General features: G+C 43.7%; 4 protein-coding genes across 4 annotated transcripts; 1 reads left to right on the top strand and 3 right to left on the bottom strand.

The window, feature by feature from the left end:
* Positions 1-619: 619 nt before the first annotated feature.
* Positions 620-6,880, top strand: BYT42DRAFT_607974 (uncharacterized protein). Its single transcript, XM_051571188.1, has 9 exons — positions 620-930; positions 1,078-1,281; positions 1,360-1,386; positions 1,455-1,525; positions 1,591-2,072; positions 2,194-3,432; positions 3,503-3,550; positions 3,617-3,742; positions 3,819-6,880. The coding sequence occupies exons 1-9, from the start codon at positions 911-913 to the stop codon at positions 6,624-6,626; spliced, it is 5,025 nt and encodes a 1,674-aa protein (XP_051419849.1). The 5' UTR covers positions 620-910; the 3' UTR covers positions 6,627-6,880.
* A 158-nt stretch (positions 6,881-7,038) lies between these two features.
* Positions 7,039-7,463, bottom strand: BYT42DRAFT_503089 (uncharacterized protein; the record flags this gene model as incomplete). Its single annotated transcript, XM_051564877.1, has 2 exons — positions 7,039-7,209; positions 7,272-7,463. The coding sequence occupies 2 exons, from the start codon at positions 7,461-7,463 to the stop codon at positions 7,039-7,041; spliced, it is 363 nt and encodes a 120-aa protein (XP_051419848.1).
* A 7-nt stretch (positions 7,464-7,470) lies between these two features.
* Positions 7,471-8,015, bottom strand: BYT42DRAFT_585068 (uncharacterized protein). The gene is made up of 3 exons (XM_051569946.1): positions 7,864-8,015; positions 7,756-7,784; positions 7,471-7,690 (listed from the first exon to the last, which is right to left on the bottom strand). The coding sequence occupies exons 1-3, from the start codon at positions 7,910-7,912 to the stop codon at positions 7,529-7,531; spliced, it is 240 nt and encodes a 79-aa protein (XP_051419847.1). The 5' UTR covers positions 7,913-8,015; the 3' UTR covers positions 7,471-7,528.
* A 426-nt stretch (positions 8,016-8,441) lies between these two features.
* On the bottom strand, positions 8,442-9,624 carry BYT42DRAFT_549266 (uncharacterized protein; the record flags this gene model as incomplete). The annotated part of the gene is made up of 2 exons (XM_051566060.1): positions 8,442-9,425; positions 9,490-9,624. 2 exons carry the CDS (start codon positions 9,622-9,624, stop codon positions 8,442-8,444), a joined length of 1,119 nt encoding a protein of 372 aa, XP_051419846.1.
* Positions 9,625-16,505: the final 6,881 nt, after the last annotated feature.

The following is a 16,505-nucleotide window of genomic DNA, read 5'->3' as shown; positions in this document are numbered from 1 at the left end:
GAACGATGACGACGACCAATCTTGCCCCTTTTCCGCAAAGGTACATGCTAAAAGACACTCTTGGTCTTCCTTTTTTGGCACTCAAGAGATACTGGAAACTGGGGAGCATGCATGCGCATGCAGATATCGTTACTAAAAAAAAACCTCCCCAGAGTATTGTACCTTGACTTGTTCTGTGCAATTTGTCAATGAAGAAACGGGGAAGGGATCCGGATCGTAAGGTTTCACGATCGTACCAAAAAAAAATAAGAGATAAGTGAAGAGAGGTAGTGAACTTTTTTTTTCACCTGAGGTTGTACAAGACCAAGTTATCAAGGACGACAGCCGTCGAACGTGCATAAAGGTAGCTTAGCTCAGATGAATTATAGAATAGGACATTTTCGTAGAGTACATCACGTGAAACTGATGATGAAACCAAGGTAACAAGGAGTAAAAAGAACATCGATTGGAGCACTTTTTCTGTATGTTGTTCTCTAAGGATGGTGGACAACCTTGGTTTTTTTTTTTTTTTTTTTTTTTTTTTTTTGGTTGCGATTATTGATTGAATTGAAACTGCGCCGGCAGTACCCACGTACAACGCAAAACTAGCTCAAGCGGGCTGCTGGCTGCTGCTTGAATTCGTGGTTTGTTTAGAGGCATGTCAGCCCGAAACGCCATGCCTATAAAACTATAGTCATCCTTTTTCCATTTTGCCTCTTCTTCCCTTTTTTCTTTTCTTGCTCTACTTGTTAGTTTTGAATCCCTCTTTTACTTTTTTTGTGATTTTCGCATTCTATTGTACCTACATTAAGCTACAATCGTTTGCTGTATATATTATCTGAGTTACTACATATTCTTGTTTCACCTGCAACTTGTAAAAAAAAAACCAAAAAGAAACACTTCTTTTTTTTTTTTCATTAAACTACATATCATGGCATCCACAGCTGTCAGGTAAATAGCGCCTTTCTTATTCACTGATACCGTAGCTTGTCGCCCTTTCAGAAAAAGGGCTGAAACATAAACATAAGCAAGTGGGGATTGGCTTTTACAATATGATAAATAACTATTGAAATCTTTTTCTTTATTGCCAAATGACAGAGTCGCTCTAAGGGTTCGGCCACTGACAGATAAAGAACAGTTCTCCAACTGCACTGAATGCATTTCATTTATTCCCCAACAACCACAAATCCTCGTCGGAAAGGATCATTCATTTACGTATGATTATGTTTTCCACCCTCAAACCGCACAAAAAGTGATTTATGACACCAGCGTTGTCCCATTGGTGGAGAAATTTGTTAACGGGTAAGATCCCCATTTTTTTTTTTTTTTTTTTTTGGCATTACAATCTTTCAATCACCTCTCACACCTGTACCACCTTAGATTCAATGCAACCATCCTAGCTTACGGGTAACCTAACTAATCAACAAACTGGTGATCTCAGTAACTGCCCGCTAATCTCTGTGTATACGTTATAGACAAACAGGTTCCGGAAAAACATACAGTATGGGCACGGCCCTGAATGAGCACACAGAATCGGAGCAGCAAGGTACCCTGTTTCTGCTGGACCATTCCCGACATCAACCAATCTAACATACTACTTTGCATTTGTAGGCATTATCCCACGGTTTATCAACGATTTATTTGAACGCCTAAAAAGCAAACAACAGCAACAATCTGATTTCGAGTACCAAGTCCTGGTCTCCTTTCTCGAACTTTATAACGAAGACCTCGTAGATCTATTAAATATTCAGCAACAGTTTAGCCATTCACGACGGCGGACGAATTCAGGAAGTTCCACATGTGATATCAGCATCCGAGAAGATATCCAAGGCAACATTTACTGGAGCGGGGTCCGTGAAGAATCCTGCCACAGTCCTGAAGAACTCCTTGGCTATCTAGCCAAAGGATCACTGTGTCGTACGACCGGTTCCACAGACATGAACTCAGTCTCCTCCCGATCACACGCCATTTTCTCCGTAATTCTTAAGCAGACCTTATCTGACGAGACCAGTGAAGAACCCTCTTCTGCCGGCTCGGACCGTCGTACTATTGTCAGCAAATTTCATTTCGTTGATCTAGCAGGCTCAGAAAGGGTAACTGTCATTTATTTTTCTTTATCATTCTTTTTAGACTTGGAAATTTTGAACCACCATCCTGCAGGCTGCAATTGTATGCAACGATGATCTAAACATGGCTCATTTTTTTTTTGTCTAGTTAAAACGGACCAATGCGCAAGGAGACCGTGCACGTGAGGGCATTGCTATCAATGCAGGATTACTTGCTTTGGGCAATGTCATTAGTGCTCTTGGCGATGAATCTCGACGATCCACTCATGTGCCGTACCGTGATTCCAAACTGACACGATTGCTGCAAGACTCTCTAGGTGGCAATTCTCAAACTCTCATGATGGCTTGTGTGTCTCCTTCAGATTCAAATTTTGTGGAAACCTTGAGCACGCTGAAATACGCTAACCGTGCGAGGAATATCAAAAACCGTGTGTCCATCAATCAAGAATTTGCCGGTTCCTCGGTAGAGGTAAATCAGCTTCGTGCTCAAATTGCCCGCTTAAAAATGGAAATCAATGCTATGCGCAATGGTGGAGCCGACCCAATGCAAATGGTGGGCTACGGTAACAGCGCTGAAATGGAAGGTTTAAGGCAAGAAATCAACAAGCTGCGAGCGCGCGTCCAGACCGTGTCCGACGAGCTTTGCCAAGTGACAAGCGAACGCGATACCCTCGTAATGGAACGCGAACTGGGCAACGTACCAGCTCAGGACTGGCCCAAGCTTCTGGATGAACTTATGCAGTCGTCTCAACCCTCAGCTGCTACGAATGATACTAACACCCCAGTACAAGAAGAACCCAAGGAATCCTTACGCTCTCTTCCATTAATCTCGCAATACTTGCGTACCATTCATGATCTGCGCAACGAGTTGGCAGATACTCAGGAACGACTCGCCTTTTTCCAATCCACCAAAAGTTCGATGATGAAAGCCATGGAAATTGCCGCGCGGAATTCTTCACAGACATTTAGCAAGACAACCGCTTCTACTGGTCCCTTTTTATCCCATCGAAAAGAAAATATTCAGCCCAAGCAACAAGCGTCAACCCAACGACGACGAATTAATCGCAAACGACACAAGAATGGCAGTCTTACAACACGCAGTTCCGTCTCCTTCCGAACCAGTCGACGATCAAAAGTCCCTGGAGGAGCAGGACGTCGACATGCCAAAACGCATGATCACGATACAGAACCGGGCGATAGACCGCAGAAACCAGCGGCAATTGTTACCCATGATGATGAAGACGACGATATTGAGCAATGGTTGAAAGAGACAGTAGGCTCCTTGACCATGTCCCGATCATCCGACATCCGCGTAGAAGTGCGTGAGTCGATCAACAAGGCACGCAGCGAAATCGAAAAGGGCCTCAAAGTGCTTGACGACCTCAAGGTAACATGTCTTTTTTCGCCCATCAGTCAAATCGACTGTATTCTAACGCTTATTCCAAATTTTCAATCAGACTCTTGAAAATGAGCATGCGGCTGGACCTGCACCTGCAAACGAACCGGTAAGATATACTATACTTGCACTCTTGTTTCCAAAACTCGTTACTCATGATGATTCACTTCTATAGGAGCATCCAACATATGCTTGCGATATTCTTGCGGATGACGAGTTATTCATCAAGCTGCAATCTGAAGAAAATAACAGACTGTTTAGTGAACTGGAGCACGAAATACTTGACGGCTTTGACCATTTGGTAAGATTGCTATTTCCCCTATTCTTTTTTCTGTGATTTCATCCACTGTATGCTTACCTCTGCCAATTTTTGACAGACGGTACCTGATTGGCAAAGTAATTCCTCCAGACCTGCATCTGATAACACGTCAGATACATTAGTGAATGATGGTAGCGCAGGTCATTCGCGTGTTTCTTCCAATGACACGCGGGTGAGCTTTGAAGAAGCAGATCTGACTTCGTTCTGTGAGGACAATCCTCAGCTGTACCGCATGATGAATCAAATCCAGTCCGATATCCAAGTCAAGGAAGAATTGGTCGCTCAGCTCGAAAAGAGCGAAATCGAATACGGCCAAATGCGGCGAAAATTTGAGCAAAAAATCTATTCGCTGCGTGAAGAAATCCTGGCTCTCAAGCGCGAACGAGACGATGCCATGCGACAATCCAGCTACACGGCTCAAAGCAGCTCATTAGCTCAGCGTGAGAAGCAACAGCTGTTGGAGATGCGTCACGCTTACGAAATCAAAATGAAGAGTCTGTTAAGCCAGCTATCCGACCTTCGACGAAAGTATTCGCAAACCTCCAATGCGATTCAGTCGTCCCGCAATCAAAATGAAAGCATGCTGCGTGCTCTTCGCGTCAACGTGGAAAGCCTCAAAGTGGAAAAGCGCCGCATGGTGAAACGTATGAAGGACGAAGCGGAACGGGTCAAGGAACAAATGATTGCCCACGAAAGAGAAATCCAGCAACTACGTCGCAAACAGTCGCGTGAAATGGAAGCGAAGCGTCGTTTGGAACGCGAATATCGCCAAACCCAATTGGTTCTTCAGAAACGCACCGACGAATCTATTCTCACCAATGAAAAGTTGAAGCAGCTAATTACCATACTCAAGAAAGCCGTGCGTGAAGGTGGCGTGCTCGATGAAAAACTGCTCAGCAAATGTGCCAATTTGCTGGATGTCGGTAGTGCCTTGATCGCTTCGTCCAATGCTCGTATTTCGCAAAAACGACGCAATAAGAAGAAATCCACCGCTTCCGTCGAAGTCCGCGCGGCCAAGAAGAAGATGTTGCTCGATCAAGCGTTATTCCAATTTATCCAAGGCAAACAAGCGATCCTTGAAATGAAGCAATTGATGTACAAACGAGACGAGCTCGCGAAACAGAAAACCGACATTCTCACTGAGCGCAGCCATCTATTGAACGGAGAGGAAAACGCCATTGAACCTCTGGATCAAGCCGTCCAGCAGTTCATGGATGAACGGCTCGAAACCATTGACGCTGAAATTTCATATCTCAATGCTCGTATTCATGCGCTACAGAACGATGCAGCTTCCGAGATGATGGAAGATGACCACGATGATGACGTGGTCATGATGGAAATGCAGAATGCTGCTGCCCGTGCGGAAAAACGAGTGACGTTTGCAGACCAAGTCATGGGCATTACCAAAGCACCAAATACTTCCTATGATGATGAATGGATGGATATGGACGCGCTGGAAGAGAAGTATACGCTACCGGCCGACGCCAATCCGGACGTCTCTCACGATATGGCGGTGCGATTACTGAAATCATTCACGTTGGAAGAATCGGAGCATGTTATGGAAGCTTTGGTCGACGATATTGTGGCACTTCGTATGGGAGAATATAGCCGTCAAACCACGGTTCAGCAACTGGAAAAGACCGTGCAAGACCTTCGACGCACACTGATTGTCATGAAAAAAACCGCCATTGAAACCACGGTTGAAAGCGAAAAGAAGATCCGCCGGTTGGAAGACACACGTCGAATGGACACACGTCGACTGTCGAGTTCGGGACTCTCCGTCTCATCGCGTGCCATGGACGATACCGACTGTGACGATGATTCGGCCATTGACCTTCTCGTAGACGAGCATTATCACCAAGTGGGCACCATTTTTGACAAGATCTATAATGACGGAATTCGAGGCAATATCATGTCTCCGACCTGGAACGAATATCACAGTCGTGAGTCGGTGCCAAGTTCACCAAATTTAGCTCCTCAAGCGACCTCTCCTTCTAAGACATCCTCCCCGCCTCAGTCCGTTGTAGGTCGCTTGTCAGCTGCGACACCCGTAACAGGTGTGCCTGTCAAGCCATCCATTTCGCCCTTGGTTCGTCGTCGTGACTCCATGTCATCTCCTGAGCAATTCTTGCAGCAGATGATGCAAACCAACAATATGATTCGTGCCCCGTCTTCGCCACTCATGAAGCCAGTAGATTTCATCCGGTATCAAGCCGACCGCGAATCATCCACTTCATCCATTAAAAGTCGTCATTTACGACGATCCTCGGTTCAATCCGACAATTTGTCCTGGTCTTCGCATGGCTCCCACGCCATGAGCCGTGTCTCTTCCAACGGATCCGTGAAATCTGCCACCGTTGAAATGCCGCCAGTGGCCAAAGCCGCCAACCGCCGACGAGCGCACTCGTTCCAACAAATCCCGACCACCCGACGCCGGTCCTTGTTGAAAGAATTGACATTGGGAGCCAGTATTCGCGATGGGGAGGCGCAAGCCATGCCACACCAGCCGTCGCCTCTTCAACAGCAGTTTGTGATCCCCGATGAATCGCTTTCCGGCAGAGCTTCGCTGATTGATGCGTTCCACGGTCTCACTGGTCGCACTCAATCACCGTACACGATCAGGGTCGCCAAACCTTTACCGTATCATCAACAACCGCTTTCTATGAACGGATCTCCCAATGCTTCTTACGAACTTCGACGATCTCAAACACCTTCTAGCGGCAGCGTTTTTGACCGATTAGCTTCTGCTCAAACCCAAGCTTCCCAAGCAAAACGTAGCGCGTCTTCCATGAATCATCGCTATTCCTCCAGTAGCTATGATGACATTCGCCGACAATGGGAGCTCAATGCGTCCGAGGCCAATTAATAGCACTCCAAAAAAGTTTTGTCATGCCCATTTTTTGTTTCCTTTCCCCTCAACCATCCTAGTCCACCTATTGCTATTGTATACAGTGAAAAAAGTACTTTCTTTTGTTATAATTATTTGCTGCCCACTTTCATCGGCAACTTATCTGTTATCTCGATTATACATTAGACTTCATCTTCAAAGAAAAGAGTGCACAATTTCTCATTTGGTTCAATAAGAAAAAAAAAAAGCAATACGTTATTCTGAATTTCCGTGATGAACCCCAACAATGTGACGATGCATATAATTGTTCGAACGAGATTGCCTTGTATTACCAATAATGTGTATGTAAATAGTGATGAAGTAGATCATAAAGAAAGAAAGAAAGAAAGAGAGAGAGAAAGTATTGATGTGCATAACGAGAAGATATGTGCTAGTCGATGGATGGTTTGGGAACCTTGTTGGATCCTGACGATGGATAGGTCGGATTGCGAGTATCGAGTTCGGTTTCCTCTTCGCCTTGCTCCATCGAAGATGGTACACGCGCATATTGAGCCATATGAATGGATTTATAATAAAGTGTTACCACATAGGCAAAATAGAACTATGGAAGAAGTCAGCCATGACGCCCCCCTTTTTCGGTGAATTCACTAAAGTTTTACTCACGTGGACTAGGCGAAGAAGAACCAGCATGCCAATGCTTAGCATTTTCTCCATCTTTAAGCTATCTGCAAGCATCTTTTTCGCTTCTTCATTGTCTGTGGTGTCATCCAATTGTTGATCCATACTGGTATACCATTTGACGGCAAACCAAATCGTGCTGATACTGCTGACAATACAGTCCAACCAGAAAAACATTGCATACCATCGTAAAATGCGTGCATTATCCTAAGCAAAAAAACCGTCGTATTTACATTGATCCGTCAAAATAGTCCACAGCCATGGCTTGCACTTACGTTTTTCAATCCGTAGAGACCTTGAACCAGCACAAACACAGCAAATAATGAGTATAAATATCCCACGAAGGCTGCGGTATCACTGAAATCCAACGAAATAATGCCGTAAAAACCAGATAATTTGTTAAGCTAAGGAGAGAAAAAACGTCAAGATCATGACATGGTAGCAACATGCGCACGACAGAATGCCTTACAATGCCAAAGATCGTGATGATTAAAACACCTGTTCAAGAACAAATCAACCACAGTCAGTATGGACGCTGAGGGTGTAACAGTATGGAACTGCGATAGAACCTATTTACCTGTTTTGAGGTTAATGCTTCCGCAGCAAAACCGATTCAGAACAATCATTCTCAAATTTTGATGGAGAGACGTTGATCACTTGTTTCGAAAGTGGAAAGAGGTGCTTCATCCACCAAAACCCAGCCGAAGCTTGTACAAAAAATTGGCCAATAACGGCGCCCATTTGGGCAGAGCTCCGCATTTTGATCCGATGATAAATTCTCGGAGCGGCACAGGAACCCTGGAAGCAGCCCAGGAACTTTGCTGAGGATCCAGAAACTTTGTAAAGTGGCTCAAATATATAAAGAGAAAACTTGACCGATTAGATCATTCCACAATGAAAACTCATCCACTCAGTCGTTTATTACACTTCTCAAAGAGAGCATACTTTTTTGTTTATTGCATCAATTTCAAAAGGGTTTATAAATCGCTAAAAGTATGTATTAATTGGACCAACAGTTCATCGATGATCCACAAAAGATCACATTTTAGGATCGAGATTACTGCAAACCACGACAGCGCTGTGGTCCAAAGTTATTCAGGAAAACAGTATGTACAAAATGATAACAGAGATAACAGAAAACTACTTCTTTTCATCTTAAATAGCGGTGCCTCGTCGCAACGGTCTCAGAGAAGATTCTGGCACAGGGAGTTTACGTTGTCGAAAAGCTTCGACTTGGGAAGAAAGATGAGGGCTTCCTGGTGGCGGGGCTCCATGAGCTTTCACTATGGAGCGAAGGTGAAAAATACCAAAACCTTGCAATGCCTCATATTCGTCCGAGGTGATATCGACCGAGCTTTTTCGACGCTTGTAGACGCTAATTCTCTCCTTGGCCGATTCCACGTCGTTCGATTCTCCCTTGCCCTCGTAAAAGTCCCCCCGACGAAATTCATCGCCTAGCTTCATATTCTGCAGGATGTGGATCGGGGTTTGCAAATCGGTCAGCGATAAACGTCGTCTGGTCGGTTCGACGTCCATTTTATCCTGTTGCGGAGAGTGTGGTGATGATGCAGACGAGGATTCTGTAGAGGTTGAATAGCGACGCGGATCCCCATTGACAGCGCTGGATGGTAGAGGATATCCAGCATGAATCGGCCCTGCAGCAGCCGTAGGCCATGAACGTCGATAAGAACCGTACTGCTGATAGGGAGGATACGGCGCTGGGTGCCGCGAAGTAGGCGGATACATGGATGAACGGTGCGAGGGATCATTTATGGTGTGTGGAGGAAAAGAGTAGTCATAGGGCGGCCTGTGTGGATAACTAGGTGGGTGAGCGGGAAAAGCGATCGATGCCCGTCTTTGAGAAACAGGAGGCGGTGGCAAGGTGCGATTTTGCATAATAGAGGAAGGGCTTGGGATAGGGTGATATGGTGAGGTTTCGGGAGGCGTTGGTTGGGATGGATGCGGTACGGAGGGGTAACTGTGACGACGTTGACTGCTGTGGGTGGTAGTGTCGTCGTCGTTGGCAATGGTGGAGGCGGGCTTTTTACCCTCTCGATCATGAGTTTGCGTATGTTGCATCATATTGTCAAAACGGCTAAACATACGTCCACAACCGGGCACCACACATTTGAAGGGTTTCTACAGGCGTGACCTGTCAAATTTCGAATTCCCATCTAACCGGGGTTGCATTTCATAAGCTTACCTCTCCTGTATGCTTACGTACGTGGCGAGCTAAATGCTCGCTTCTGGTGAACGTCATATTACAATTGCCGAATCCAGTGCACCGAAATACTTTGGGCGTGGTCTTACGGCTAGTTGATCTTCTTCTTGGCGCCATGGAGTTGAGTGTTTAAGTGATTGGGAACAAAAAAACAAATTAGCAGGTGTCAAAATAAAAAAAAAAGAGGGAGAAGTAAGTAGAAGGGGAAAAAAAGAGGGAAAGTGTGAAAAAAAGATAATCCTTCCTTTTGGGTGAATGATGTGAGACCACGAGTCGGGGAAAATAATGGTTTCTGCAGTAAAAGATTGTAGCTCAGGGCCAGCCAACGCAAAGACAAAAATATGACACCGATCTCGCATAATTTGTATCGCTGCCCGCCAATTTTTTGGACGCTTAGTGCCCTTTTTTAGTTTCACAACCCCTTGTCATTCCCATCGACCAAAATTCGAACCACCCAGAAGGCCTATGCGTTTGATACGTTTGTTTTTTACTGAAAGAAACGAAATCTTGATGGCAAGCATAGCTAGTGAAGAAAAAGGCTATTTTATGTCTCCTGATACATAGTCATTATGTGATCATTCGTCGGGGAGTTTCGAAGCAAAAATTTTTAGCGCTCGCCGAGTCCCTGTTTTAATGCGATTTTTTAATCCGCCGACGAATCTTGCAAAAACGACGTAAGATCGGCAGAACACTAGAAAAATAAGGTTTAATTTTTACATATCATTCATTTCAGAACTCTCGAGAACTTGATCGTGCTGCATATATTCTCGATACTCACTGAAGAAAACCATGTTTGATATCTTCATTTATTTTGCCATTTTTGGAAGAACAATGAACATAAAGTTAGGCAGCACTTTGTCTCTCTCGCCTTGTCTTCGTTATTAATAGCAAAGGAAATTGCCAAATTTATAATATCCACAAACGTCTTTGTCCATCATGGTGATTCCTTATTCGATATATTTTTCCGGTGTTGACAACTGCAAAGAGCTGTATTACTGCGATCGGTAATGATAAAAGGTAAAAAGAGATAGGTAGTCATTTGCTCCCTAGCTGCACAACAAGGAGTGCATAGGAGAAGGGATGGACGGAGGAGACGGATGTCAAAGTAACACGGTTTTGATATTGTTGGCCAGCAAGCCCCTCACATAAAGTATAGATTTAGATTTCAGAAAATTGGAGAGAGTATGCGAATGGTCAACCATAACCAATACTTTTACACTTTCCTTTATAGTTTATATGTCATTTTAAGATATTCTCAGTGTCTTTCCTTGGCTGTTCCAATCATCATGCCCTTGCTTGCAATTCGACGCAGTGAGCGAAACAATGTACGATTTGATACCAAAAACTAGTTATGATGATGAAACAAATGGTCTGGCGAATTTCGTTAGTCATCATCTGCACAAGTTTCCTGTGCGTTATTCATATTAGATTCAAAAGCTAATACCGTGGAACCCAGCGGCGATGGCAGATATCCAGCAGCTTTCATGGAATGCAATACTTGGCAATAGCACCAAACCGATAATAAGCACTCGTCTAAGTATCAGCAGCTGAAATCCCTGTCTCGGAAGCACCCACCGTTCTAGATTGATTCGGGATATTGCCTGGATTAGAGGTGCTTCGGAATTCGTTAAAAGCATCTTTTTTTATTTCTCACTGTCCACAACATTAAAAATACTTTGAAACATGCGTTCGGCGCAGTCTTCAGGGTACATGTGTGACGCAATACAGTACGAAAAAGTGGAACCGCAATAACGGTTGTCCGTGTTGCATTCGTCGATATTCCGTTCGCTGGAGCAAAGCTATATTTACCTTTAAAAGTAACTTGAACCATGTTTATAGTAGTAAGACGATATTGTCTAATATCAAATGCACCGCGGTTTTACGAACTTGAAACCTGATTATTCGGCAATTTGACAAGGCACATTAACGTTCTAACGAGCTTGGATGTGTAATTTTGTGCCCTGAATCAATGATAATTTTTCAGTATAGACAAGGTAAACTATGTTGAAATTGTGGCAGACTCAACTGAAATGTGAACGTAGCAGTCGCATTGATGTGCCACAATGTTAATTTCACGCTGTGTGCGATTTTATGCCGGTGCAACTTCAACGCCCATGTTTGTGGGCTTGCATGATCGCATTACCCAAACGAATCAGTCTCGTTGCTATTATTGTCATGCTGGGAAGCCGCCAATATTTTAACCTGACGAAACTTGCCAAATGAATCCAAGTTGTGGCTTACTGCTGGGTTCCTTCAGTAAACACCTGCACCCATTCTCGTAAATCAGGGCGATAAGTTACGATCATCAAATACCCACTACTGCGAATATTATGACGAAGCCTTTGGTGTTTCTTTCTATACTCTTGCTAGCTAGCCGTTTCTGTTGTCTCCAGCCAGTCGACAGAGTGGTATGGTGACGAACCATTCTGTCCTGAATCCCCATGTGTCGCTCTGGAACGTATGAAATATGCTATGCCGCAAACCAAAAAGAAGCTGATGAGCAATGCGCGCCTGACTATTGCCCACCTTTTGGTCTCGAGTGTCACACCGGTATGAAGACATGTTGCGCAATGCCCTGAAAACGGATTGCCGACAGTATAACTTTTTGACGAACATGGTCCAAGCTTTGTATTTTTACACTTGTTCAACGGGCTTTAGTCAATGCACTGTGATAATAAACTGTGTAGGAGCCGTCCGCGTAAATGTTATGTTATGTTGTCATTCTCTGATTGTGTTTAACAGATGCTTACATCTTGTTTTAATTGTTTGCCTCTAAAATTTTATTCCAAGCGATGCTTAAAAGATATCGATACTTAGCACGCACTTACACCTTAACATTACAATTTTGCTATTCCGTTATATGAAGCAAAAGTCATGTTTGCTTGCTAAAGCGACTTAACCATGTTTACAGTAATAATACAATATCATCTACAGTATAGTAAATGTATCGCGCGGTTATGCCACTTGAAGCCTAATTATTCGACAGTTGTCAAGGTACAGTAACCTCCAAACAAGCTTGCATGTGTAACTTTGTGCTTGAATCAATTAGGATTTCTGAGTATATACAAATGGACTATGCTGAAAGTGGCGGGCTCAATCGAAACATAGAAGATATGCGGCCGCATTCTGTCAGCACAATGTTAGTTTCACGTTGTGTTCAAGATTTATCTCGGTTCGGCTTCATCACGGCCAGGTTTGTGAGCATACATAATATAGCCGTCAAAATAAGAAGAGTGTCTGTGACATTTTATCAGTCTATTAATCTGCCAAAACGAATAACCCAACCAACTCACCTACAAACAAATATCTGCATATATCTATAGAAACAAGTGCGATAATGAAATGTTCGATGCTACATTCAACAGCGCCAAGGGTATGACCGAGTCATAGCTGTTTCTCCTTACTTTATTCTAGCCGTTTCCACTGTTTTCTGTTAGCTTGGTATGGTGAAGCACTCCGCTGCCCCGATTCCCCAAAATGTCCTCCTGGAAACGGAATACTATATTCGCTTCAAACGAAGACTAAACCTTTAAAAATTGCCCGCGTTTATATCTACCCTAAGGTTCCCATGTCTATTCTTGCTCAAACATCCGAAAACCTTTTGTATTCAATAACAAGCAATCTCCGTGAGAATTTATTATCCTTTTTTTTGACATTATTTCCGAGACACACTTTGAATGATGCAGCTTGCTCCATCGAAAGTGTAACCCCATGATGATCAGTAAGTGTTAACCAAAAGGGTTTGGTTATACCAAGATGCAATATTCATGCTGTACTCTCTATGACACAACAAGAGTGATGGACGCTATGTTTATCAAGATTACCTCGCCTCAGCAAGTGCATATTTGTTGTGCAACTGAACTTTGATTAAAATCAAAATGGTAAATGTACTTCCCAGAGACATTAGTTGTGTAATTTGCACCCGAATCCATGAGCACCTCAGAGTATAGACAAGACCCATCGAAAATGACGTGTATTTGAAATCAAGGGTACACCTCCATCGAATATGCGACCTGGTATTAGTCTCTCTTCGAAATGTTGGTCACCTGCTGCATCAAACGCTTCATGCCGATGTGGCTTCACAGTTTATTATCACAATATTGGTTAAGGCTCGTTGAACTACAGTGAAAATGAGAAGCTTGGACCTTGGTCGTTCCAACCTTACATTGTCGGCAACTCGTCTGAGGGTTCGGAGCAACATATCTTCTGGCCGATAAGGCACTGTTCGTCAAAAGGTGGACAACCTATTATCTGGCAATACTCAGGGACTTCACTTTCGCTTGTGGGAACGCATTCTGGAGGATATCCATAAGCACACTCTGGTTCTTCAAGACAGAAAGGTGCGTCACCGAATCACTTAAGAGTCTGACCAGAAACAGCAGAAGGGGCTAGCAAGAGAATAGGGAGAAATACCAAAGGCTTTGTCATAGACTCACAGTAATGTGTATTGATATGTGAGCAGATAAGCCAAAACTTTAATTTCATCGGCAAGCCCTTTGCTTGGTCCAGCATACGATAAAGCCGTGGAACTGATGCGTTTGGGGAAGTTGATCATGCAAGCCCACAAAATGCGAGCGATGTGAAGGATTTGTCTGTGTATGTTATCATTGTCTAATTACTGTCGCTTCTTTCCGAATTGGTTTGCTGAATTCAGAGGACAAGATTGACCCATGTAATATCCTGACCAGCAAGCGAGTTGTGTTAAATTAGTCCTTATGCTTCTCACTTGACGTTATTCGGCTGAAGCGAAGCAAGGTGTCCAAAGAAAACCTCCACCGGGAAACGCTGGTCCTACGAATCCTGAAATACATAGGCGGAATCAAAAAATAGGATATAAAAAAATGGCTACTGGCTATAATTTACCCCACGCCATAAACGATGTCTATCAAAGATAAAATCGTCTCAGCAAGTGAATATTTGTTTTACGATTAAGCTTCGATTACCAACCCATTGGCACTTTTTATTGCATATGAGGCCTGTAACAGTTCTCTCCGAATGTTTGTCACATGCTGCACCAAAATTTTTTATGCCGGTGCGGCTTCGTTATGCCGGAAAGTTGTTTGAATATTAGCCTGACCAAAGCCGATGAATTGTGGTTTATCCTTTATACCTATCGATAAACATCTACATCCATTCATTATATATAAAGGCAATAAAATACGATATAGGAAATACACATTACCGTGAATAACATGACAAAGCCATTACTGTTTCTTCCTATTCTCTTGCTAGCCATATCTACTGTTTCTAGCCAGTCTGGAAGATGGTTCGGTGACGCACCCTACTGCCCTGACTTTCCAGAATGTCCCCTTGGGTACGAACAATTATGCTTTGCTTCAAGCCAAAATGAAGCTGCTAAAAGATGCCCACCTAACGTGTGCCCAACTTTTGGCGATGACTGTCACATCGGTGGGAAGACATGTTGCTTCGAGTCCTGAACACGGATTACCGACAATATAAGTTTTGGAACGAACATGGTCCAAGCATTTCATTTTTACTCTAGCTCAACAGGCCTTAGCCAATGCACTGTGATAATAAACTGTGGAGGAGCCGTCTGGGTAAAGTTGTGTTAACATTGTTTGTTGTTTTAAGTCCAGAGAACAGTGTTGAGTCATATAAGATTCTGGATAGCTAACAAGCTATGTTGCGTAAGCCTCATTCTTCTCACATAGCGCTATTAGTCTAAGGGAAGCTTATTGGAATTTCCACCGGCAAATACTGGTTCGACGAATTCTGTAATACGAGCTGGTTGTAATTTACGCAGGAGCTCGCATCCTCTTTTAATTGTTTGCCTCTGGAAAAGGTATCCCAAAACGATGCTTTACAATAAATATCTTCCTGTTTAACTTATTGGCGAGGGAACATGATGTTATATATGTACGAGACTGAGAGTACCGTGAGACTGTTTCTATTCTCTGAAAGAGATGATCTCTATTATATCTAGCGTCAAACAATAATAATCGGGAACTGGGATTTATTATACAAATGATGTTTCACTGCTCTAGTGTCTCTTCTCCGCTGAACCGAGGTAATCCTTATGTAGTGGCTTATAGCCCTATCTATACGATATATTGGCGGACAAGAATATTAGGAGATCAGATTATTTGCGGGATTGATGACGAGAATGAACGACGCAAGAGTCGCGAAAATTCGCAACGAAGGACAGTTCAGCTTCAGCATTAGCATCCTTTTTGGGCAGGGGACGCTTTAGAGGAGGGAGCACCACAGAAGAGTCTCTTGCGAGGAGAGATCTCTACAGGGCAGTCTCTTGAGAGGAGGGATCTCTACAGAGGAGTCTTCATCCAAAAATTCAGGTTGCGACAGCTTGCGCTTGAGGCGGTTGTTATATTCGATGGCTTTCTTGTTTTGCTTGTCGACTTTGACTGTAAGCCCCGGAAGTTTTTGCACCTCTTTCTGTATGCGTTCAAGAAAGTTGGTGTTGGTGGAGCAAATGTGAGAAAGTGTTTCTTCAAAGTTGCTGGTGCAAGTTATGATGTCTGCCATCACCGATTTGGCTGTCGCATACAGGAGTCGAATTGTAGGATCATCGCTATGAGAATGTGTAGTTAAGCAAGCTTGTCGTTCATGGGCTTCCCACATTCACTTGGCTCCGTTAATTTCGAAATGGCCTATTGCTGTCCGTTCCATTGAGGGAGGCCGCTTTTGATTTTGTCAAAATTGTGTGCCCGCAACCGCGGCGAGCAGTGAGGAATTGCATGGGCGGCATTAGGTCAACAGAGCTGACAACCTGAAAACCACATTTGGTAATTGTCCTCACTGAGTTAGCGACTTGTTAGGGCCCGATGCTTTCGTATTGAGGATGAAGTACCGGTCTACAAAGGGCTAGAAAGGGAATTGAAGGTTGAACCAGCAGCTGCTGATCAGGGATATAGCTTTCAGTTAATGTTCGGGATGGCGCTCAAAAGAATCATCTGATAGGGGTCTATGTACTGAGAATGTTACGATATCCAAATGAGAAATTTGGCACTGTTCTAAAT

Source organism: Radiomyces spectabilis (assembly GCF_025331425.1).
Source record: "Radiomyces spectabilis strain NRRL 2753 chromosome Unknown BYT42scaffold_13, whole genome shotgun sequence".
Taxonomy (NCBI): domain Eukaryota; kingdom Fungi; phylum Mucoromycota; class Mucoromycetes; order Mucorales; family Radiomycetaceae; genus Radiomyces; species Radiomyces spectabilis.
Note: the sequence above shows the minus strand (reverse complement) of the source record. Positions and strands in the feature narration are given on the sequence as shown.